The 27,209-nt window shown below is 34.8% G+C and overlaps 1 protein-coding gene across 6 annotated transcripts in view; it reads left to right on the forward strand.

Annotated features, from left to right (window-relative positions):
* The window catches only part of RPF2 (ribosome production factor 2 homolog), a 64,818-nt gene that overhangs the window by 311 nt on the left and 37,298 nt on the right, over positions 1–27,209 (forward strand). Inside the window, exons 1-7 of one of the 6 annotated variants that reach the window (XM_077162664.1) lie at positions 1–168; positions 1,912–2,044; positions 3,773–3,810; positions 9,089–9,128; positions 12,419–12,500; positions 13,130–13,206; positions 18,032–18,131. In XM_077162664.1, coding sequence (XP_077018779.1) covers positions 1,988–2,044; positions 3,773–3,810; positions 9,089–9,128; positions 12,419–12,500; positions 13,130–13,206; positions 18,032–18,131 — 394 coding nt within the window. In that variant the 5' untranslated portion in view covers positions 1–168; positions 1,912–1,987. The other 5 variants (XM_077162666.1, XM_077162667.1, XM_077162665.1 and 2 more) reach the window with 5 other exon arrangements.

Below are 27,209 nucleotides of genomic sequence, written 5' to 3' on the forward strand. Positions count from 1 at the left end.
CGCATCCTGGGAACGCTGGGGAGAGGGGATTTTGTGACGGGAAGGAATGTTATAGCTTTTGTCTCCTTCTTTTGATTACCGCTCTGCTTCCTCCCTCTGTTTGCCAGTCGGACCGCAGTGGGGGCCCATCAGCTTGGGTCTTCGGTGCCGGCGGCCGGGAAACAGTGTGTAAGCACACAAATGGGAGCCGCGGGAAGGAGGTGGGACGGAAGCGTTGCTTCCATCCCAACAAATTAAAGCTGTCTGGCTTCCGAAGAAGGGTGAAGGAGGTGGTACAGTAAAGGGTTAAGTGCACAGGCTTCGGATTCGTACAGTTCTGGGTTTCAGTCCCGGCGCGTCCGCTCAAACCTTTGCGACTTTGGTTGGACTCTCTAATCTAAGCCTCGGTTTCCTCTGTAAAAGTAGCCATCATCATATTCGTAGAGCTGTGAGAATTGGAGAAGAGAATGTGTGTAAAGTCTTTGTCACAGCACGTAGAACATACTCATTAACTTTTACTTTTCCTCTCAACCTTTAGTACTTCTCTGGGTTATACTTAAAAGAGTTGTTTGTTTTTGATTCGTTCAAAAACTATTTATTGTTCTCCTAAATCGTCCTGCGGTTATTTGCTATGGTTTTCTTCTTGGGATTTACCTGGGTTAAAATGTAATGAAAATGACAGTTTTCTTCTTTTAGTCATTAATTCAGGGATTTTCTGCACCTGCTTCATATTCCTTTAGGTGTTGGAACTACAAAGATGAGTAAGGACAATTCACAGCCTAATTGGAGGATGAACAGTTAGTAAAACTTCTAAAGTGCTATTTGCATTCATTGCTTGTTAACGAGAAGTAACAAACTATATGGAATATAAAGCATATAGCACTTTTGTTGCCATATAGACACACTAAGTATTTCTTGATTTGATTGTAATGCATCTTTATCGATAAATGAGAAGAAACTTTATGCTTGACATTTATCTGGGGGAAAGCTTTTTAAGTCTGTGTGGGAAACTAAAGTGTGTGTGTTTGTGTTCTATTTTTATTTTTCTTTCTGAAATGCCCATAGGACTGGGGGGAGGGGTTCTATTTATTTAAAAGGAGTAATTCTTTCAGTGAATGCAGAAAACCTGGAAAAGCAAGAAATGTACAAAATGTATCCCTCTTGCTGTCATATCTTAAAATCAGAATAATGGATTTGTTTCCCCTTCATAGTTTCCAAGGTGATTGGTCTAGATGAATTTTCAAATTTGGCATTTTGAAGATTGACCTACTTATAAGCTGTGTAACCTTGGGCAAGTTACCTTTTTGTCCTCAATTGCCTCCAGTAGTCCTTTTCTCTCTCATACGGTTGTGGGGAGGATTAGGCCTTAATACAGGGACTTTATTAAAATGTCATCATCATTATTCCCCTTTGGTGGCAATGTTTGACTTTCTCATGGCCTTAAACCAGGAATATAAACAGTCCGTCCTCTTGTGGCTTTGATTAATGGGCTACATTTGGTAACTGTTCATAGATATATTAGCAGTTTTTTGTGTAGTTCTTTCTGTTAGAGTACATGGTACAGTTTGATTGGTTCAAGAATGGAAAGATGAAAGAAAAAATAACGGTAATTACTCCAGTTCTTTATTTTTTTTTTTGGTTTTAAAAAAGGTTTAGATAAAAGGAGTAATAAAATAACTCTTGGAAATTCTAAATGAAGGCTTTCCTCTTTTAGCTAAAAGTTAATAAAATAAACATATTTAACTAATAACTGAATATTTTACTAGTATCTCCTAAAAGGTGAGATTTTGTTTAATGTTGGAAACCTAACTGGAAAATATGCTAATGTGATTTCTCAGTTGATTTAAAATAATTTGCGTATCAGTCAAGTCATAGTTTTGAAATATAAGGAAAATGTTTTAAGTTGTTTTGAATTGTGATTTTTCTGAACAGAAAGCCCAAAACAAAAAGGGCCAAGAGATTCCTTGAGAAGAGAGAACCAAAACTCAGTGAAAATGTTAAAAATGCCATGCTGATTAAAGGAGGAAATGCAAATGCAATAGTGACACAAGTACTTAGAGATGTGGTACGTATATGTACTTATTTTTTAAATGGCATAGAAATCATCTTAGGAAATTTTAGCATATTAGCTTAACCTGCTGGAGAATCACCTGTATAAGTTTGCCTGGCCTTAAGAACTATAAACCTTAGAGTAGAGCTAAACTAGAGATTACTTGCCTTGTCATGGCACTGACTACTGGTTTTCCTTAAAATAACTAGTTTCTTGGTAAGTTTCAACTGTTTTAAATTATTAGAATTTGGTTTATTTACACTTTAGAAACATAACTAATTTGTAAAGCAAAATAACTACATATTAATGTATGTTCATTCATCTACACCAATGATTCGTTCTAGGTGCTGGGAATTAATAGATGAGACACATTCCCTCCCTTCAGTGAGCTTAGTGTAGGAGACAAAAAAGTACAGAATTATAGCATTGGGATTGAGTGGTGTGCTGGAGGCTTGCATGGGATAGGATGGGAGGCAGTAATATCACATTGTGGTATCAGGTTCTCAGAGATGACACTTGAGGCTTCATTTTGAAAAAGTTGGAGCAAGAAGTGATGGAGAAGAGAAAGACTTCCAAAGCTAAGGGGTAAAAAAGGTTGTGCAAAAGAGAGTGTAAAAGAACATAATACATTTGGGGAAACTATAAATAATTGGGAATGGCTGAAGGACAGTGGGCTAGATACTAGTAGAAGTGGCAGGAATCAAATTGCAACATGGGGTTGTAACTTTATTCTGAAAGCTCTGTGGAACCATTACAAGATTTTAAGTGAGAGATATGTACATCTTTGTGGTTTTTTTTTGCATGGGCAGACACTGGGAATTGAACCCAAGTCCCCGGTCATGGCAGGCGAGAATTCTACCTGATGAGCCACCGCCCACCCTGATTCATCTTTTTAATTGTCTGATTTAGGGAGGGGTGAGATGCAGTGCAGGAAACTAATTAGGCTATTGTTGTTATCTAGGTGAAGAATATCTAGAGTCCGGTGGCAGCAGTGAAAATGAAAGATGAATGGGGAAAACAGATGTTGAGGGTTGAAGAATTTGGGCATGATGAGAAGTATGACTTTCTAGATATGTGGCTTGAGTGTTTCATGGTGATAGTGCCATTTAGAGAATATTGGAGGTAGAGTAGGTTTGGAGGGAAAGGTGACATGTTCAGTTAGGAATGTAATTTAAGGGATAAAAATAAAAGCTCTATAAAGCTATTTTTTTTCCCTACCTCTAAAGCCTTGTGGCTAGCCCAGTGTCTAGCGCATAGTAGGTGCTCAGTAGATGTTTAATCAGTGAATAAAAGTTGTAGTTTGTGGAGGTGTATATAATAAGTTGTCAAATATTTAGGCCTTGAGCACAGCAGATAGATTTTGTGTGTGTGCTAAATCAACAAAATTAATCTTATTAAACTCTTTATAGCTTATGAAAATGATAATTAGTTCATATATCCTCATATTTGCTCATACTTTTTTTTTCCCCATCTTTTTTGATATGTTTGTTCGAATGTCATTGTGTTGACAGATTATAGCCCCTGCCTTTCAGGAGCCATGACTTCACTGACAACATAAAACACACACACAGAAAATGATCTGGTAAAAATTGTAAGTGATCACAAGGGAACCAAACAGGATACAGCACAGGATTCAGGGACCGTGGTAGTCTTGTATAATAATAACTGTTATAATATTTTGTGTTTTTATCTCTGCTTCTTAGAATATGTTTTGTTTTGAAATCTATAAATTATATTTTACAGTATGCACTGAAAAAACCATATGGAGTTCTGTATAAAAAGTAAGTTATGACTTTTTACTTTATTTTAACTTATTTTGTTCCATTTATAAAAGTAACAGCCACTTTATGAAAGATTTGTAAAATATATATATATATATATATATATATATTTTTTTTTTTTTTTTTTGCATGGGTAGGCACTGGGAATCGAACCCGGCTCTTTGGCATGGCAGACAAGAACTCTGCCACTGAGCCACCATTGCCAACTCTATTTTTTTGTTTTTATGGAAAAATATGTATTTTTAAATGCTGTTGTTCCTTAAATATAGCTGTTAGCATGTGCATTTATTTCTTTTCAGTCTTTTTTCCATATATATTTATGTTCTTATATTGTGGTAATTATAGCATATAAGCAATTGTTAAAAGTCTTTTTATTTTGAAATAATTATGGACTTACAGAAAAGTTGCAAAGATAGAGCTCCTATATACCCATCACCCAGCTTCCCATAATGTTGCATCTTGCATAACCATAGTACAATTATCAGAACTAAGAAATTAACATTGGTACAATACTGTTAACTAAAAGACAGATGTTATTTATTTGAATTTCACCAGTTTTTGCACCAACATCCTTTTTCTGTTCCCGCTTACAGTCCGGGATCCCACATTCCATTGTCATGTTGTCCCCTCTTATTTGTGAGTTCCTTGTCCTTTCCTTGTCTTTGATGATCTTGACACTTTTGAAAAGTACTTGTCAGTTATTTTGTAGACTGTCCCTCATTCTGAGTTTTTCCTAAGTTTTTTACAAAAGTAATGTATCAATGTGTCTTATTACAGGTGGCATTAACTTTTGTTAATGTGCAGTCTACTGGGTTTCTGTTGTATAAAGTTACTGTTTTTCTTTTTTAATTAATAAATATCTTGGAGGAGATACTTTGAGACTATGCAGATATCCTCTTTCTCCTCAAACATTTGCTCTCTAATTTTTGTATTCACCAGTGGATCTAGTCTACAGCAGTGATTCCTTTTGTGATAGTCTAATGATGACTCTTCTATTTTTCTCATTCCTTATATATTATTAATTGAAATTCTGTAAGGGAAATCTGTCCCTATTCCCCTGTTCATTTAATTACTTATCAGTATGGACTCAAGGACATTGATTATATTATTCTGGTTGTAATCCAGTGCTGTCATTTTAATTTTCTTGCTCAGATTGCTCTACCTTTGGTCATTGGGAACTCTCTCAGGTTGGCTTCTGTGCTCTTTTAGTGGGTTTCCTGTTTTTGAGCACTTCCTTACTTTTGGTACCACAAGGTGTTCCAGGCTCATCGTGTATTTTTCCTTGCCCCAGCACTGAATTAGCCATCTCGCCATGGAGCCCTGATTCCTTATATTGAAGAATGGTATTTAGACACCAAGATCTGGGTGCTAAGTGAAATCAGAAAGAAAGATAGACGATAAACACTGAGATAGTATAATCTAGGAATTCCTAGAGTGTATAATGATAGTGACTAAATGTACAAATTAAAAAAAATGTTTTTGCATGAGGAAGAACAAAGGAATGTCATTACTGCAGGGTGTTGAAAATAGATGGTAATTAATATTTTAAAATTTTAACATGTGTGAGAATAAAGCAAAAAATGCTTATTTGGTACAAAATTTATATTTTGACTAGTGCAGTTCCTAATATAACTATGTGGACAGCTTAATTGAACACTATAAGTACATGGAACCTTAAGTAGGGCATAAGATTTTGTATGTTTGTCCAGAGTGATTTGAACAGGGAGTAAAAAAGTATTTGCAAATTCCCCTTGGGGGAATGGTGAGAAAGGGGGAAAATTCAACTTCCCCAAGTGGAGAGTTTTTGATATTCTCACAAGCAGTGTGGACAACTAAAGCAATAGGCTGAGCCCCCCAATCTTGGGGTTTGTTCATATGAAACTTAACCCCACAAAGGATAGGTCAAGCCTATTTAAAATTAGGCCTAACAGTCACCCCCAAGAGAACCTCTTTTGTTGCTCAAATGTAGCTTCTCTCTCCAGCCAACACAACAAGCAAACTCACCACCCTCCCTCTGTCTACGTGGGCCATGAGCCCCAAGGGTGTGGACCTTCCTGGCAACGTGGGACAGAAATCCTAGAATGAGCTGAGACTCGGGATCAAGGGATTGAGAAAACCTTCTTGACCAAAAGGGGAAAGGGTGAAATGAGACAAAATAAACTGTTAAGCTGAGAGATTCCAAACAGAGTTGAGAGGTTATCCTGGAGGTTATTCTTATGCATTAAATAGGTATCACCTTGTTAGTCAAGAGGTAATGAAGAGGCTGGAGGGAACTGCCTGAAAATGTAGAGCTGTGTTCCAATAGCCATGTTTCTTGAAGATGATTGTATAATGATATAGCTTTCACAGTGTCACTGTGATTGTGATAACCTTGTATCTGATGTTCTTTTTATCTACCTTATCAACAGACAAATAAAACATATGGAATAAAAATTAAAGAGGGGGGCGGGCCACGGTGACTCAGCAGGCAACAATGCTGACCTGCCATGCCAGAGGACCTGGGTTCGATTCCCGGTGCCTGCCCATGTAAAAAAAAAAAAGAAAATAGGGGAAACAAATGTTAAAATAAATTTAGTAGATTGAAATGCTAGTGATCAATGAATGGAAGGGGTAAATGATATGTATGAGTTTTTTTTGTGTCTTTTTATTTCTTTTTCTGAATTGATGCAAATGTTCTAAGAAATCATGATGATGAATGTACAACTATGTCATGATATTGTGAATTACTGATTATATATGTTGAACGGAATGATCATATGTTCAGAATGTTTGTGCTTGTTATTTTTTTTTAAAAAATTAATTAAAAAAAAAAAAGATCTGGGTACTGGTTATACTCATTGTTACTGGAGTAGTCCCTCTCAGCAGACAGCTTAGAAATGCATGTATCTACATAATGCACGCATGCACATACATGTATATTTCTGTAACTATATATATTTAAAAACCCTGAGTTCATACTGATAACTTCCTTAAAAATCTTGAATTCATGCAATACTTCTGCTTCCACTCTTAACAACACAGGCAGCCTTCTTCCAATTTTTTTTTCTGATAGTGAGAAACTTGGTTCTCATTATAATATATTTACTTATTTGTATAATGTTAGTATACACAGAGTTTTAGAATTTCTAACCCTGTAAGAGTGCAAATTTACTGCCTGAAAATGTAGTATGCACAACTCTTCCTGTCTTTAGCCTTATAGTATCCAGTCAAAATACTGTTTTTTCAAAGGAACTTAGGTTAGTTTTTCTTCATGCCCCTACACTACAGTTATTATATTATTCATTTATACTATAGTTAGGGATCATTTGTTACAGTTTGCATTTCCATTTTCTTGTACTGAAAATATCCCTCAAAGGGATGATTTGTTTGCCATCCCTAGAGTTTTTCCCTTTCCAGAATGTCATATAAATGGAATTAATGTACCATGTAGCATTTGGGCTATCACTTCTTTCACTTAACACAATACATTTAAGATGTATCCATATTGATGCCATATGTACAATTTTATATCATGTCTTTTTGTTCATATCATAAATATTTTTCTATTGATAGGTAGCTCTTATGCCATTTTTAGGGACATTATAATGCCTATTAAATTGCTGTACTTAAATTTACCTAGCTATTCCTTTGTTTTTGGAAATTAAGATTTTTTTTTGGTTCTTATAAATAATGTTACAAATATCCATCTTTACACAAATGAATTATCCTTTTGACTTATTTACTATATGAGATTCCTAGAAGTGGAATTGCTGAGTATAACTTTATGCCCCATATAGCATATTTACAAGATTGCCTTTTGAAAAGTTTTTTCTTTTGGCAGCGTACAGTTTTACAAGTTTCATGCTTATTTACCTATTTTGAGTTTATTTTTTTAATTAAGTAGTAGAAACAGTGTTTTTGTTTAACTTTCATTTTCCATGTTTCTAGTAGGTTATATTTCCTTATTTTGGGGAATTGCTGTTAGTTGTTAAATCTTAATTGTTCAATGATTTTTCTTGTTTTGCTTGCTTTGTACAGATTTTTAAAACACCTTTTTCTTTATTATAAAGTAATACATATTTATTTTAGAGAATTTGCATAATGCTTAGAAGAGTAAGTAATTGTCTACAGATAATATTATGTATATTTTGACATATTTTCTTCTAGTATGTTTTCTGTACCTACAGATTTATTTTATTCTTTTAAACAAAATTGAGATATGTTGTGTAAATTATTTTATTTCTCTCTTAAAACTTTAAAAAAGTTGAACTGTTTCATAAATACTTTATTTACATGATTAAAAAAATCTGAAATTATGCAGTAAAAGTATAAACACATGCTTGTCCCAGAACAGCCACCATTGTTAGTTTCTCTTATACCAGAAATTGTTTGTGCATATTTAAACAAATGCAATGATATGTTCCCATTTCTCCCCTTTTTATGCAAAAGATAACGTTTTACCTTTCTCTAACCCCTGCTTCTTCAGCTCCATTACTGCTGTTCCTGTTTCAATCCACTGTTAATTTCCTTGTCTCTTGTATTACTGCAAGAGCTCCTTAGTGGCTTCTGCTTTCACTCTTACTACCGTTCTTCTCACATAAGAGACAGCTGTCCTTTAAAAAGAAGGTGTAAATTCATTCACATCACTCTCTTGCCTAAAACCCTCCATCCCTTACCTTGGGTCAACAAGGCCCTACATAATCTGAGCTGTGTCTGTATCTTTGACCTCATATCGTACTATTATCCCCTTGCTCACTAAGTTCAAGTGATATATTTGCCTTCTTTCTATTTCTTCAATAAACGAAGCTTTTTTGTCTGTCTCAGAATCTGCCAATTCTGTTCCTTCTTCCTAGAATATACTTAATCTCAAAATTTTTTCCAAGACTTACTCATTAATCATATCTTAGCTCAGATAGTCATTTTCTACTCTCAACACTAACACAGTATGCTATTCTATTTTTGTTATAATTATTACCTTTTAAAATCATTTGTTTATTTTTCCTCCAAAACGTAAGTTCTGGCTTTGTTTCCCGGACCATGCATCCCCCCACCACCCTGCAAAAAAAATGTAAGTTCTACTAGAACAAATTTTATTTACAAGGCCACTTGAGTAGTCCTGGCTCTTTGAATGGTGCCTGGCAGATAATAGGCATTAAATAAATATTTGAATGTATGAATATCCTTCCAGCTTCTTTTTTTTCCCATCTGGATATGAGGTACCTTTTACTTAATAAATTACTTGTTATAGGCAAATTTGTTTATCAAGATTATTAAAATTGGAGTCTTTTATATCTTTAAGGAAAAATATTACAAGACCATTTGAGGATCAGACATCACTGGTAAGTATAAGAATTTGATTAAAGAACACATATAAGTGATTATTTAGACTAATTCATGTGGTACTCCTATTTTTCTTTTTGCAGTAGAATTCATCTGTGTGATATTTTTTGTTTGTTTTTTTAAGTTTGTTTTTATACATTATTTAAAATTGTGAAATATATATATATATATATATATATATATATATATGTACACAAAAAAGCAATAAATTTCCAAGTCCATATTAACAAGTAGGTATAGAACAAATTTTAGTTTGGTATGGGTTCCAGTTCCACAAGATTTTTCATTTTTTCTTCTAGTTGCTCCAAGACACTGGAGACTAACAGAAATATCAATATAATGATTCAGCAGTCATACTTATTTGTTAAATGCTATCTTCTCTATTATACTCCTTCTCATTAAATAAGTGTGTGATGATATTTTGATGTAAAAGGGAAGGCAAATAAGATATTAAGGCTTTCAAAAATATGATATAGATCTTGCATTTTACTGTGACTAATAGGTACATTATTCACTGTCCTGTAACTACTTGTTTAAGAGTGCTCTGAAAACTTACTTTTTTCTTTCTCTGCTTTGTATATATGTTATATTATACAATAAAAAAAAATTTTTTTTAAGAAAAGAATGTGATTATGTTCTCTTAATAGGAACACATTGCTTGTTTCTTTTAGTGAATTTAAAAGAAGGGACTTTTGAATAGAATCTCAATAATTAATTAGAAGACTAAAATATAACGTCTTATCCTGATGTGGCAACCAACTGCAATAAAAATTATATTAAGAAAAATATTGACAAAATAAAATGTTCTTTTTAGAAAATTACTTTTATTTTTTACAGCCATTTGTTAAAGGGATCATGAACGTAAAAATAGAGGGTTCATCCCAGAATTTTGTCTCTCTCGTACAACATGTAAGATTTGGTTTTATTTTGTGGTGCAGTGATGCATTTAGTTGAGTGAGCACTGTGAAGCAGTGTTGTTTTAAATCTCCAGCACTGTCCACTTTTTTAATCTAACATTGATATGACAGCTCTTCTTACATTTGAAACTGTGATATTCCCTCTCTTTGCTCTCCTATCTCCAGTGATAGTAAACATTTCATTGGCTGTAATAAATCTTCTGGAGCTCAAAATGACCGTGGAAACAGCGATCAACTTGGAAACCTGGTTGATTTCTTCTTATGATCCTCTCTATCACTAGTGCTTTGGTAGCCTAGAACAGGAGTTGGAAGATATGTAGCCTACAGGCCAAATCTGTGTATGAGACAAACATGAGCTGAGAATGATCTTTATATTTTTAAAGGGTTGTTTAAAAAGACATAAAAAGCCTAAAATATTTACAGTCTAGCCTTTTATAGAAACTTTACTACTCTTGCTGTAGAATTCTAACAAATAAAAAGCAGATTTTATGGAGAAGTGGAGTAAGGTAAGTAAGAAGAAAGGGTATTTTTTGGAAAGCATTGTGTGTGTGAAATATAACATATACACGAAAAAGCAATTTCCAAGTTCATTTTAACATGTAGTTATAGAACAGATTTTAAAGTTTGGTATGGGTTACAGTTCCATGATTTTTCATTTTTTCTTCTAGTTGCTCCAAGACATTGGAGACCAACAGAAATATCAATATAATGATTCAGTGGTCATGCTCATTTGTTAAATTCTATCTTCCTTCTTATACTCCTCCTTCTCTTTAAGTAACATATGTACATAAAAGCAATAAATTTCAAAATACATCGCAACAATTGGTTTTAGAACAGATTTCCGAGTTTGATATAGGTTGCAATTCCACAATTTTAGGTTTTTATTTCTAGCTGCTCTAAGGTACTGGAGGCTAAATGAAATATCAGTATAATGATTCAGCACTAATTTGTTAAATTGAATCTTCTTCATCATTCACTTCCATCCTTCTCCACCTCCACCATCACCTTTGATCTTTCTCCCCGTCTTGAGGGGTATTTGGGCTATGGCCATTCTAACCTTTTCATATTGGAAGGGACTTTTGATAATATGGGATAGGGAAATGGAACTAGTTGATGTTCTGGAAGGGCTTGCCCCTCAGGATTTCAAGACTTACCTGGTCCAGGACCCATCTAGAGGTTGTAGGTTTTGGAGAGTTACCCTAGCGCATGGAACCTTTGTAGAATCTTATATGAATGCCTTAGGTATTCTTCAGAATGTGCAGGAATGGTTTTGGCTGGGGTTTGACAAGTTATGATAGGTAGCAACCCTTGCAGGTTTTTGCAGGTGATATTAGTGTCCCTGATTTTCAGATGCTAAAACCAATTCTCAGAAAGGTTAATTTGACCATAGCCAGAATTCTTAGACTTTTTGACTTTGCGTCCTCTACAAGTAGAAAGGGCTGGTAGGTAGTTGTTTGCTTCATTTGCTTCCACCTAGATGCTAGAATGAATGCTAACCAAATGAGGGGGCCACACCTCAGAGAATCTTATAAATGGTGAAAAAAGTTGAAGATTATGGTTGCTTCACATGTTAATTTTTTGTCATTAACTTTTAAGGTGTTTCCAACTGATTTTTGGACTAAAATACATTGACTAATTTTTATGTTGAATCTTAATAAGCTATGTCAGAGTAATAGGCATCAGTGTTAAAAGAGCTTTCTAGGATTGGAACTCTATAACTGTATTTCCCCTCTTCTCAAATCTGTAATGAAATAAATACTTCTGAGAGCCAAACAGAGAGTAACTCTTAGGGATAGGTACACCATCAATTTCATTAAGTCCCTGCTGGATGCAAAATATGGAATTAGTCAAATCTGAGGTGGCATGGAGATTCTAGAGCAAGATTCCCACATGGCTGAAGTTTATAATTAAAAGTAGTAATATGTATTATAAACTTATGAATCCAATTATAAACATCAAAACACTATATTGATAAATTTATCTAGGCACCCTATGTATTCATGGGTATTGTAAATGCATGCGAAGATGCACTATTTATAATAGCAGTGATTTCCTGTGACACTTGTTCAGCAAATAAAGCACTTGTTATACTATTCCAAAATAACTGCATAACTGAAAATAAGTGGTTGTGTATTTTAATTTTGAACTTAACCTTTTCCCTAAATACCCTGAATCAGAAAATTTGAAGTAAAAAGCTAGAAATAAAGTACTTTTCCTCTATACATTCCTAGCTAATTCATTAAATCTTCATTAACTCCCTCTGACAAAAACTGATAATTCTTTTCCTTTTTTAGAGATTTTAGTTCAGAGGTAAGATTAGAAAGTTCTTACATTTATGCCATGTACTCAGTGGAATTTCTTTGGTTTTGTAGGAATTCTTTTCAAAAAAATCAGATTGTTCTCTATTCATGTTTGGCTCCCATAATAAGAAGCGGCCACATAATCTAGTAATAGGTAAGTACTATTTACTTTTTAGTGTTTTTATTAATCACAGAGTCAGTTCTGTGACTCATTATCTGATAATGTTGAAGATTCAGGAGCGATTAGTATACTCTACTTTTTCTTGGTGACATTGACTAAAATTTTTGTTAGTTACCAGTCTTCAGGTGAAGAACGAGGTATATAAATACTATCTTACCTCAAGTTATGGGATATTTTTCTAATACAAAATATCTGTATAAATCTTAAATTAGTATTAGAGTTAGAAAAAACAAAGCTGCATATCGATCCACATAAATTAATCCTTCCCTAACAAATAGCTGTTGAATAAATACATAGAAACAGAGCCCTTCTCTGGGATTGTTGAGATTTGGTCTGTGTGCTCACTGGCTTCGGCAAGTCCTTTATCCTTTGTGGTTCTTCATTTCCTTGTCTATGAAATAAGAGAGTAGGGCTGATCTCTAAGATCCTAGAACTCTATCATCGGTAGAGTTAAAAATTTAAGAAAAAGGGGGCATATGTAGGGATATAAGGACAAAGAAAAGTCATACCAGGAATCATTGCCATTGTGGATGTGCAGATAAATGGGTGCATAGAAGACTATTTAGAAGAAGTGGTTGCAAGAAAATGTGTTTTTCTTTTAGGTCGTATGTATGACTACCATGTGCTGGATATGATTGAATTAGGTATTGAGAAATTCGTTTCTCTGAAAGATATTAAGGTAAGATATCAACCATAAAAAGGCATTTTTTGCATGTTGCTCTTAGGCAATAGTGACATTTTTTTTTAACTTTTTTTTATCGTTAAATATAACATATACAAAGAAAGGGAAGAAAAAACAATGATTTTCAAAGTACACTTCAAGAAGTAGTTACAAATTTCATAGTTTGTTATGGGTTACCATTCCACTATTCCAGGTTTTTACTTCTAGCAGCTCCGAAACACTGGAGGCTAGAAAAAATATTTTGTTTCTTTTTTGTGAAAAATAATCTATACCAAAAAAAAAAAAATTTCAAGACACATTGCAACACTTAGTTGTAGAACAGATTTTAGAGTTTGTTATGGGTTATAATTCTACAATTTTAGGTTTTTGCTTCTAGTTGCTCTAAGATACTGGAGACTAAAAGAAATATCAGTGTAATGATTCAGCAGTCATACTTATTTGTTAAACCCTACCTTCTCTGTATAACCACCATCACCTTTGATCTTTCTCCCACTCTAGAGGTATTTAGGCAATGCCCATTCTACCTTTTTCATGTTGAAAAGGGCTGTCGATAATATGGGATTAGGGGGTGGAACTAGTTGATGTTCTGGACAGCTTGGCCATCTACATTTCAGGGCTTATCTGGTCCAGGGACCCGCCTGGAGGTTGTAGGTTTCTGGAAAGTTGCCCTAGAGCATGGAAACTTTGTAGAATCTTACATAATGCCTAGGTATTCTTTAGCATTGGCTGTAATGGGTTTGGGGATCACCTTCATGTTTAGCACGTATTGCTAAATGGTTTTCAAAAACTGTACTGATTAATATTCAGATACCAGAAATGTATGAGAGTTTTGACTGCTCTACATCATACTTAGTATTACCAGATTTTTAAAATGTTGCCAGTATGATGGCTATGAAATGGTATCTTGTTTAAATTTGCGTTTCCCTGATGATAGTGACATCTTTTGGTGAAGAGTACTGATGCAGCTTTCTAGATGAAATAGGAGAAAACTTTGTGTTTTTATTCTGTTGTGTGCTAAGATAAAAACATAATTTCATTTTACTGTCATACTTACAAAAGAGGAATACATTTATGGCATTTAATACGTATGTGGCTCTTCTGGCAGTTTGAGTTCAGACTGGGGTTACTAACTCTTAGCAGTCTAGGCCTACAGTTTAAATGCTGATCTTTCCCTCTGGATTACCACAGCGTTTTATTCTATGGAACCTCAGAAATATCAGTAGAATTTTAAGTGAGTCCTGTTCTAAATTCAAGAAGTTATTGCCAATTCTGTAGTGTTTTGACTGCTGACCACCAATTGCTATCTCAGTTCTGCCTTGGGGACTTGAATTTTCCTGTCTCCTGTGTTTGACTAGCATTACAAAATAATAATAGTCTCGGAGAGCAAAAAGACTATTAGCTCTGCTTCTGGGTCCAAATTGGGTTCCTGTTTTCTCAGAATTCTGCTTCTGTCTTAATTTATTCCATCAAATAATCTCAGACCTCACAGCCACCATATTATAAAAGGCTGAACTTATTTTCCCTGTTTTATAGATTTGGAAATCGAGGCCCAGAGAGATAACATTGATGACTTACAGGGCTCAAGAGCTTTGAGAGACAGGGTTTGAAATTTGTGATAGAAAGTTACGTAACTGTTCTCAGTTTATTGCCTTGTGGTATAGTTGAAAGAATTGTAGCAAGTATGTTATCACTCCTTTTTCCACTCTCTCCTGAAATAGAAGATAGACCACCCAGGTCTGACAGAATTCCTAAACTACATCCGGTTATCCTTATCTTGTGAGTTTGGAGAAAGGCTCTTACTTGATCCCCACTCAATCAGCCATCCCAGTCACCTCTGATACAGGGCAGAAAAGTAGCCTGAGATTGGATTTAAGGCCTTTCTTGGCCATTTGGGTGACATTTGTGACTTCACAAATCACTTACATCTCTGACCTTCAGTTGCAATCAAGTATAAAATAGGCATAAAAACATCAAATGAGATAATATAAGTGAAAGTGCTTATCAGTGAAGGTAACGTTTTAGAAGATGTATAAACTGTGATGCCTGATAACAGTGGACGTCATCATATTATTACATTTTCACTTTGGGGCTATGTGTGAATCCCTGGAGATGAGCAGCATGTTCTCATTTCATCTTTACCACTGCTGCTAGCATAGTCACTGGCTTAATTACAGATACCTAACTCCTGCACTTTCTGTTTGGTTTCCAAAACGAGGTATTTCAGTCACTGTGTAGCTTCTAAACTGGACCATAAAACCAATGAGTCAGGTCTCATTTTTTATAAGAACCATTTAAATTGAGTGCAGTTATCCCTTCCACATTGCAGCTTTCCCATTGCAGTTTGATATATCACAGGTAGGTATAAGAAATAAAATGGGAATTTTGGGGGAGTTTTGCGCAAGTCACAGACAGCACATGAAGGCCAGCAGATGAGACCCAAAGGCTAGAAATGTAGAGAGATCTTAAAAACATAAATGCATATAATGTATGTATGTTATGTATAATATTACCTGTACATAGTTATTTTACTGTTTAATAACATAAATCAATAACTACACACTTTTCTTTTCTTAAAATTAAATTTGTAGTAAAACTGTGGTTATACACACTGGTTTGGAAATGTAGTGCTTGTTTACCACTGCTTTATTGCAGTGCTCTTTGCATTTCAAGTTTCTCGTTTTTGTGTGGTTTAAATGCCGTAAACTCTGTTAAGATCATGGTTCCCAATTGTAGTGTTTCTAGTGGTTCAGACAGTGCTCCAAAGAAACAGGAAAGTGATGAACTTGAAGGAAAAAATAGAATTGTTAGATATGCTTCCTTCAGGCTAAATGTTGCTGAGGTGGGCTGCCCTTATGGCATTAATGAATTGACCCTAAGGCATATCAAGAAAAAAGAGAAGGAAACCCACTAAGCAGAAGAAAATCTCTACACCTGTACCAACAGCTGCAAAGCATGTGCATAAACCATGAGATCAACATCTCTCTCCTATAGAAAGTGCAACATTCTTTTGGGTGCAGGATTATTAGATAAAAGGTATTTATATAACTCTGGCATCATTTAAGAAAAGACTAAGTTGTCATATGATTCCCTAGAGGAAAATGAAGGTGAAGGGACCACCCCTACAGATCTGCAAGCTAGCAGAGGCAGGTTTGAAATTTTTAAAAAAAGAATTAGCCTACTTTGCAACGTAAAAGTAATGGGAGAGGGGCGGGCCACGGTGGCTCAGTAGGTAAGAATGCTTGCCTGCCAAGCCCGAGGACCCAGGTTCAATTCCTGGTGCCTGCCCATGTTAAAAAAAAAAAAAAAAAAAAAAAAAAAGTAATGGGAGAGGTAGCATCTGCTGATCTGGTGGTAGCTAGGCAGTTTCCTGAAACTCTGAAAAAAAAGTTCTTTCTTCACTTGCCTACTCAGTTAATTCTTAAGCAAGCCTCTTCTGTTAATTCTTAAGCAAGTGCAATAAGAATATTTAACAGGTGATTAAATCTCCCTAGAAATTGAGTAATTATTCTAGAAACCTATTTTCGAAGATGGGCAAACTCAAAGGGAGAATTATTCTGCATAAAATAAGCCTTAATGAACAAAATTAGAAATTTTAAGGCAAGTTGATTTTTTTTTCTTTTGCATAAAGGAAAATACTTTGCAACTGCTCAGACTTTTCAAGTAAAGCTCATCTATTATAGTCTCTTCTAGTTCAGGGCCTTCAAACTGGCTGTAATTAATGTATATATATATATATATATTTTTTTTAAAATAGAATATAGTAGAAAATATCAGTGCTTTAAGTATGGTTTCATATAACTTTTGTTTAATTATATTCTAATGACTGGTTCATGATTTTAAATGTATTTTTTATTATTACGCATTATAGTCGAGAGGGTTTGAAACCCAAAGTTGTAGTTGATGTTGCCTGACTTTATTTTACCTACTGTGTACCTAAATGCCCCCATTATCCTAGGGCAGCAGCGAGAGGTTTGGGGAGGTGCAGATATAACGTGGAACATCCATTCAGGCCCTCAACCAGACAGACACATCTTAAGCACATTTCCTAAGTGTCAGCAGTTAAGGTTCAGGGTTTTAAATCAGAAAACGACAACAGTGTCATGGTGAGCAGGGAGGCAGCAGGTGGCCTATGATCCTAGGGAATAGGAGTTTGGCTTTTTTGTTCTGTTTCTTATTTTTATTTTGTTTTGTTTTTCTGGATATGGATAATCCCTGATTGATACCCAGAGTAGAAGTATTTGGATCAGTGGGAAGTTCAGACCAACAACCATTCACCTTCTTCCATAATCTTCAGTTAAAGAATTTTTTTCTATTTAATTTTTTTGGTGGCTTCTAAATCCTCTTATTATTCATTCTTCTTGTTATAGGAAATACAAAACAAGGCAGATTACTTTTTTTTATAGTAAGAACTTTGACCCTACTGAGTGAGGATTAGCCCATACTTTCTGTATAAGATTATATTGCCTCCTGTGTGAATGTCTAGCTGGTATTTTACTTTAGCCTTCATTAATTACTTTTTATGTAGTACAATGGAAAGGCACAGTGGTACAAATAATTCAAAGATATGAAAATTATATTTATTTTGACCCTGGGATGCCAACACATGCAAAATGGAAAGAATTATTTTTAGTATAAAAATCTGGAAGCTTAAAAATCCCAACCCCATTTTTAAAAATTAGTACTCATAGACGCTGTTTTAGGACAATCAAGAAAATCTAAAAATGAATTACTGTATTTAAGTATTGACTGCTTTAAAATCAGTGTATAAACAGTTTAGACTTTGATAAATATGTTGTTGAGTTTTTTCTTTTTCATTTCATAGAACAGTAAATGTCCCGAGGGAACAAAACCTATGTTAATATTTGCTGGTGATGATTTTGATGTGACTGAAGACTACAGGAGACTAAAAAATCTTCTCATTGGTAAGTATTTTAATACTCATTGTCTGCCAGATAGTCAGGTAAGCAATCCAAGGTTGTCATTGGTAGTGCTTTGCCACTTGACCCTGAATGTACTACTTTTCTTTCTCCTTTCTCTTTTACATCTTTTTTTTTTCTTTTCATTATTTTCCTTTTTCCCCACTAGAAGCAGAAAGGTACTTAACTATGCTGGGTAGAGTTAAAGGGATTGCTGTATTTTATAGATTATTATTATTAGTTAATTATATCCTAATTTAGGTATTAGCCTATTATACTTTATAAAACCTTGTTAAATTAAATTTAGAAAATTATTTTCAAGATTGTTACACTTTGTCCCCTTCAACTCAAAAGCCTTTATTATTTCATCTTAGTCTGATATAAAGGACTTTCACATCAATAAATATATAACCCCAATATAATTTTCCTTCCTGATATCCCCCAATTTCTTTCCTTCCTGTTCATGAAAAAAATGGTTTGCTGAAAATAGATTATGTATATTCCTTTTGGCTTTCCTGATCTCATTTGTTTCTCTAGTCGCTACCATTCTTTCAAATTTCAGATCAAGTTTCTTTTCCAGTAAACCTTCAGTGACTTCCCCAGTTCTTCTATTTCATCATCATCAGTGTAAGTGCCGGCATGTACTGGGTACTTGACATATATTGCTCCATTCTCATCACAAACTTTTATTATTATTATTATTATTAACATTTTTTATTGTGAAATAGTAACATATATTACAAAACAATAAATTTCAACGACATTGTAGCAAGTAGTTATAAAACAGATTTCAGAGTTTGGTTGGGTTAACAGTTCCACAATCTTAGGTTTTTCCTTCTAGCTGTTCTAAGACACTGGAGAATGAAAGAAATATCAATATAATGTTTCAGCAGTCATAAGTCATTTGTTAAATGCTGTCTTCTCTGTTATGACTCCTCCTTCTCCTTTGATCCTTCTCCCAATCTCTAGGGGTATTTGGGCTGTGCCCATTCTACTTTTTCTTATGGGAAAGGGGCGTCAGTAATATGGGATAGGGGAATTGAATTAGTTGATGTTCTTGGAGGGGCTGGCCCTTCTGGATTTCAGGATTTATCTGGCCTATGAACCTATCTAGAGGTTGTAGGTTTCTAGAAGGTAATCTTAGTGCGTGAAACTTTTGTAGAATCTCAGATAAAACCCTAGGTGTTCTTTAGGGTTGACAGGAATGGTTTTGATTGGGGTTTGGTAAACCCTAATAATTAGTAATATCCAGTTGAAGCTTGCATAAATAAGAGTAGCCTCTAGAATAGCCTCTCAGCTCTGAGCTCTCTTAGCCACTGATTCCTTATTTTTTTCTCTTCGCATTTTAGTTTTTTTTTCATTTATATATTTTTTATTTATGGTACATAACCACACACACACACAAGCATTCTTATCATATGATCATTCCATTCTTGTTATATAATCAGTAGCTCACACTATCATCACATAGTTGTATATTCATCATCATGATCATTTCTTAGAACATCTGCATCAATTCAGAAAAAGCAATAAAAAGAAAACAGAAAAAATATCATACATAGCATACTCCTTACCTCTCCACCGATCACCAACATTTCAATCTAGTCAATTTATTTTAACATTTGTTCCCCCTATTATTTATGATTTATTTATTTTTAATCCATATGTTTTACTTGTCCGTCGATAAGGTAGACAAAAGGAGCATCAGACACAAGGCTCTCACAACCATACGGTCACACTGCGACAGCCATATCATCATACAGTTATCTTAAAAAAACATGGTCACTGGAGCAGAACTCCACATTTTCAGGCAGTTCCCTCCAGCCTCTCCATGACACCTTAACTAAACAGGTGATATCTATTTAATGTGTAAGAATAGCCTCCAGGATAACCTCTAGACTCTGTTTGAAATCTCTCAGCCACTGACACTTTATTTTGTCTCATTTTGCTCTTCCCTCTTTTGTCAAGAAGATTTTCTCAATCCCTTGATGCTGAGTTCCAGCTCATTCTAGGATTTCTGTTCCGCGTTGCCAGGAAGGTCCACACTCCTGGGAGTCATGTCCCACGTAGAGAGGGGGAGGGCAGTGAGTTCGCTTGCTGTGTCGGCCGAGAGAGAGGCCACATCTGAGCAACAGAAGAGATTCTCTTGGGGGTGACTCTTAGGCCTAACTAACTTTAAGTAGGCTTAGCTTATCCTTTGCAGGATTAAGTTTCATATGAACAAACCCCAAGATTGGAGGCTCATCCTATTGCTTTGGCTGTCCCCACTGCCTGTGAGAATATCAAGAATTCTCCACTTGGGGAAGTTGAATTTTCCCCCTTTCTCACCATTCCTCCTATGAGACTCTGTAAATACTTCCCTATTCACTGTTCAATTCACTCTGGGATTTATCTGGGCATCACTCTGTACAAACCTACAAAATCTCATGCCCTACACAAGGTTCCAAGTACTATGGTATTTGATTAAGCTGTCCACATAAGTTATATTAGGAAATGCACTAGTCAAAATATAAATTTTGTACCAAATAAACATTTTTTGCTTGTCTCACACATATGTTAAAGTTTTAAAATGTTAATTGCCATCTATTTTCAACACCCTGCACTATTGACATTCCTTTGTTCTTCTTCATACAGAAACGTTTTTAAATTTGCACATGTAGTCACTGTCATTATATACTCTAAGCATTCCTAGATTATACCATCTCAGTCTTTATTGTCTTTCCTTCTGATTTCATTTGTGCCCCCAGGCCTACTCCATCTGTCATTCTCAGGTACTGATACCTTATTTTGTTAAATTTCTTTTCCCTCTTTTGGTCAGGAAGATTGTTGATCCCATGGTGCCAGAGCCAAGCTCATCCATGGGAGTCATGTCCCACTTCACCAGGGAGACTTTCACCCCTGAATATCATGTCCCATGTAAGGGGATAGGTAAAGATATTACTTGCAACATTGCGCTTAGAGAGAAAGAGGCCATATCTGAGCAACAAAAGAGTTTTTCTAGAAGTAACTCTTAGGCATAACTATAGATAGACTTAGCTTCTCTGCTGTAGAAATTAGCTTCACAAGAGCAGGCCTCAAGATCAAGTGCTTGGTCAAATGACTTGGGAGTCCTTTATGTTTGAGACCCTATCAGGGGTTTCCCTGGGGGTAAAGCTTAATACTTCCGTATTTTTTCTCCTGCCTCTCAAAGGGACTTTGCCAATACTTTTAATTATCTGCTCTGGGATATATCCAAGTGTTCCATTAAGGTGTATAGAATTATAACCCCTCATTCTTATTCTGGGCTCTATGTGTTTGGGTTGTTTAAATGAGCTATCCAGAAATGTTGAGTTAGATTATGGGCTACAGAAAATTTAAGTTTTGAACAACATAAACCTCTCTTTCTTCCTTTGGTCTGGTATGATTGGTGAAGTTCTAAAATACCAACAATGTCAACTTTGCCCCATATTCTGAATTATCTTAGTCCCAATCTGATCAGCTTTGTACTTATCTCTAACTGAAGCCTGATCTCTGTTTTCATTTCTTTAATCGTTGTTTTATGTAGCAGTGCTGACTTAGGTATCACATAGGTAGCCAAATTTCCAGGGAGATACCAGGTTATACATTTGTAGCATAGCATCTCAATATCTAGAAATAACATTTACAGCTCCAGGCTAAGAGCAACTGCTATAAGAACTTAGAATCTAGGCCCTGATTTTCTTATAAGTATTTTCTAAAAGAGACACACAATATTTGTTATTTTGTTTCTGGCTTCTTTTGCACCACATAATGTCCCCAAGGTTCATTTACTTCATTGCATGCCTCACAATTTCATTCCGTTCTGTGACCCCAGAATATTTCATCACATGTATATACCACAGTTCACCATTCTACTTCTCAGTCAGTGTGTCCTTCAGCCACCTCCTTCCATGAGAATGCATCATGTATAATGTCCACAGTCAACATTTCATGTCTCACCGTTACCCTTACTTAGTTCTCAATCATCAGCAATCTCAATTTAAGATAATTTTCATTGATCCAAAGAGAAAAATAATGGATGAACACATCCTCACCAAATAGAAAATCCAGACCTCCCCTTGACCCTTGTCCTTCCCCTCAATTATTTACCCCTGGTATTGCAATGGTACTGTTGATGTCTTCCTGTTAAATATAGACCATAGTGTAAAACAGTTTTCCCCTTATACCCCTCTATTTACTCTTTGTACAGGAGTCTTACTTATGAAGTAGTTCACTCTAACTTCTATTTATAGTGTTGATTGGTGTGATACATGGTTCTATATAATCCTTTTCAATCATATTCACCTTTAATATGGCAGTATTACATATAGACCCACTAATGAACTGCCTTTACTTCTATCCATTCCCTTACATTTAAGTTCAGCCTCATTAGCTAACCATTTACCCATCTCTAGCTTCTGTGTATCTCTAGGTCCCTCTGGGTTTACCTTTACCAAGGTCATAACAGTGAAATCATACAGTATCTATCCTTTTGCGTCTGGCTTATTTCACTCAGCATTGTGTCCTCAGGATTCATGTTGTCATATGCTTCAGGATCTCATTTTGTCTTGCTGCATAATATTCCATTGTGTGTATATACTACATTTTGCTTATCTACTTGTCTGTTGTTAGGCACTTGGATTGTTTCCATCCTTTTGGCAATTTTGAATAATGCTGCTATGAACTTCAGTGTGCAGACGTCTGTTTGTGTCATTGCTTTCTGCCTTTCTGTATATATACTGAGTAGTGCCATTGCCAGGTTGTAGGCAGTTCAGTATTTTGTTTTCTAAGGAACCACCAAACTGTCTTCCATGGTGACTGTACCATTATGTGTTCCAACCAGCAGTGCATAAGTGTTCCAGTTTCTCCACATCCTCTCCAATATTTGTAGTTTCCTGTTTATTTAATAGCAGACATTCTTATAAGGGTGAGGTAATATCTCATTGTAGTCTTGATCTGCATTTCCCTTATAACTAATGAAAATGAGCATCTCTTCATGTATTTTTTTTTGCTCTTTGGAAAAATGTCCGTTCGTATCTTTAGGCCATTTTATAACTGGGTTGTTTGTTTTTTGTTATTTTTGAATTGTATGATTTCTTTATGTATACAGGATATCAAACCTTTATCTGATAGATGATTTCCAAATATTTTCTACCTCTACCTTTTTTGACACTCTTGAGGCACAGAAACATTTGATTTAGAGCAGTTCCCATTTATCTTTTTTCTTTCATTGCTTGTGCTTTGGGTGTGAAGTTTAGAAAGCTACCTCCTAATACTAGGTCTTGAAGATATTGCCTTACGTTTTCTTCTAGGAACTTTATAGTACTGGTTCTTGTATTTAGGTCTTTGATCCACTTTGAGTTAATTTTTTTATAGGGTGTAAGTTAAGTGTCCTCTTTAATTCTTTTGGCTGTTGATATTCAGTTCTCCCATGCCCACTTACTGAAAAGACTATTCTGTCCCAGTTCAGTGGATTTGGGGGCCTTGTCAAAGATCAATTGACCATAGATTTGGTCAAACTCTTAATTTGATTCCATTGGTCAATATTGCTGTCTTTGTGCCAGTACCATGCTGTTTTGACCACTATCACCACAAACTTTGGAGGTTATTGTATAGATACTTTATACTTTGAACTGTGCTGGTTCCTAGTGATTACTGCATTCTTTTCTATATGTTCACAAGCCACCTTCTCAGAATCAATTGTAGAGTTATTGCCTTTGTCTGGGATTGATTTTAAACTTACCAATCTTTAATCCACTTTTTCTCCCTTTTGTGAAAAAATGATGTTATCATTTGCCATGCTTTTTCAAAGGTTACTGTTTCTTAGTATTCTGTGATCACATTTCTTTACTCTTTTATAACTTTGGAAAGTAATTAACTTTTCCAAAAGAGATTTAAAGCATCCAGGTTTTGGTTTTTAATTTAAGAAAAACAAACTTCTTCTGGATCTTTTGTTTCTTTTTTCCTCTTTCCTGTTTGGATGCCTCATTGACAGAGAAGATGAAGTTTGGAAGTTCAGCCTTTCCTTTATGTATTCTGTATTCTCCAAGCAGTAGTCATTCCCTTTTCATCTCCTTTCTAACTGCCATGAGGCCCTTCTTATGATCAGCAGCATTTTCAAGTTTAGGTAATTTATTCTATTGAAGTTTTCTTGCACATTCTTACAAGCTTATGCTATTCCTTTTTTTTTTTTTTCAGTTCTCCCGAGATGTATTCATACACCATATGAACCATCCGAAGTATACAATAACTGACTTACAGTATCATCACATAATTGTGCATACAACCCCATGATCAATTTTAGAACATTTTCATTACTCGAGAGAGAGAAAAATAAAACCCACATCCTCCCATATCGCTTATTTCCCCCTATTATTGATAGTATTGATATATTTGTTACTGTTGATGAAAGAGTATTAAAATAATACTATTAACTACAGTTACATGGTTTGCAATAGTTCATTTTTTCCCATAAACCCCTCAATTAGTAAATCCTAAAAGTGTCATACATTTGTTCTAGTTCATGAAAGAATTTTTTTATATGTGTACATTTAATCATATGCATTGTATACCGCAGGATTCACTGTGCCATATATTCCCATCTTTTACCTCCACCTTTCCTTCTGGTGACATTATGACTCTAAACTTCCCCTTTCCACCACACTAATAGGCCATTCAGTGCAGTTAATTATTCTCACAATAACACACTCTTGTCACTTCTATTTTCAAGTGTTTTATGTTCAAGCTATTTAAACATTCTGCACATACTAAGCAACTACTCCCCATTTGTTAGCCCATTTCTATATTCTGGTAACCTATATTCCATATTTTATGTCTATGAGTTTACATGTTATAATTAGTTAATATCAGTGAAATCATACAGTTTTTATCCTTTTGTGTCTGACTTATTTCACTTAACATAATAGCCTCAAGGCTTATCCATGTTGTCGTGTGTTTCAGGACATCATTCCTTTTTACTGCCGAATAATATTCCATAGTGTATATATATGACTTTTTTTAAATTTATGAAACAACCACATACATTCTTACCATATAATCATTCCATTCTTATTATATAATCAATAACTCACAATATCATCACATAGTTGTATATTCATCATCATGATAATTTCTTAGAACATTTTCATCAATTCAGAAAAAGACATAAAAAGAAAACAGAAAAAAATTTATTCATACCATACCTCTTACCTCTCCCTTTCATTGATCACTAGCATTTCAATCTACTAAATTTATTTTATTTATTTATTTTTTTCCATGGGGACATTGTAGTTTTAATATACTTCATTCTTTACAGTCTGAATCTCATCTATTATTCTTATAATTGGAACAAAAGCATAATTTGAGTTATTCAAAATAATATAGTTATTATAAAAGAAATATGTATATATATATATAAAATTGGAGATATATGTCTGTGCCAACCAGATAACCAAAATTATTTTATACAATAAAAAAAAAAAACTTCCAACTAATCCCAAAAGGAACTAAAAGCATAAAATGAAGATTAGTTATGTCATGGGTTAAAAAAATGAAGCAATGAAGAATTTAAAGTTTTTAAAGAATTTAAAGGGTTGAGTTATTACTTTTATTAATTTCATGCCAATACAAAAGTGCTCCTAGAATTCACCATATTTGTGAGAAAAATAAACATTTTAAAACTAAAAAAGCTCTGTAGTTTCATTCTTTTTTAGCATATAAAAATTTAGTTTGTTTTTTTCAATGTGAACATTCTTTTTTCCATCACATAGCTGGTATATTCATCATCGTGATCATTTGTTAGAACATTTGCATCGATTCAGAAAAAGAAATAAAAAGAAAACAAAAAATTCATACATACCGTATGCCTCCCTTTCATTGATCATTTCAATCTACTAAACTTATTTTAACATTTGTTCCCCCTATTATTTATTTTTAATCCATATGTTTTACTCATCTGTCCATAAGGTAGATTAAAGAAGCATAAGAACCAAGGTTTTCACAATCACACAGTCACATTGCAAAAGCTATATCATTACGCAATCATCTTCAAGAAACATGGTACTGGAACACAACTCTACATTTTCAGGCAGTTCCCTCCAGCCTCTCTGTTGCACCTTAACTAAAAAGGTGGTATCTATTTAATGCATAAGAATAACTTCCAGGATGATCTCTGACTCTGTTTGAAATCTGTCAGCCATTGACACTTTATTTTGTCTCATTTCTCTCATCCCCCTTTCGGTTGAGAAGCTTTTCTCAGTCTGTTGGTATTAAGTCCCAGTTCATTCTAGGATTTCTGTCCCACGTTGATAGGGAGATTTACACCACTGGGAGTCATGTCCCACATAGAGGGGGAGGGCAGTGAGTTCACTTTCTGTGTTGGCTTAGAGAGAGAGGCCACATCTGAGCAACAGAAGAGGTTCTCTGGGGGTGACTTAGGCATAATTTTAAGTAGGCTCAGCCTATCCTTTGCAGGAGTTAAGTTTCATAGGGGCGATCCCCAAGATCGAGGGCTCGGCCTATTGATTTGGTTGTCCCTATTGCTTGCAAGAATTTCAGAGATTCTTCAAATGAGGAAGTTGAATATTTCCCCCTTTCTCCCCATTTCTCCCAGGGGACTTTGCAAATATTTCTTTTTTCATTGTCCATATCACTCTGGAATTTATCAGGGCATCACCCTAACCTGGACAAACCAACAAAATCTCATGCCCTAATTCAAGATTCCATGATCTTATGGTGTTCAACTACACTGACAATATAAGTTAAATTAGGGAATGCACTTCCCAAAATATAAATTTTGCACCAAATAAACTCTATAGTTTAAATAAACTTTAGTCTCACACAGAAGTTGAAGTTTTAAAATATGGACGATATCATCCTTTACCCTGTATCCTGATATACCTTAGTCCTATCCAGATCAGCGTCATTCATTTCTTTACTCAATGTCTGATCACTTTTTCAACTTTTTGAACGATGCCTGTTTGGAGTACTGCTGACTTTCATAGCTTCAGAGCTCTAACTCTGAGTCTTAGGTGTTACGAGAGTACCCGAAGTTTCTGGGTAAGACCCTGTTATATACATGTTGCTCCG

This window comes from Tamandua tetradactyla, chromosome 5, assembly GCF_023851605.1.
Source record: "Tamandua tetradactyla isolate mTamTet1 chromosome 5, mTamTet1.pri, whole genome shotgun sequence".
In the NCBI taxonomy this organism is placed as follows: domain Eukaryota; kingdom Metazoa; phylum Chordata; class Mammalia; order Pilosa; family Myrmecophagidae; genus Tamandua; species Tamandua tetradactyla.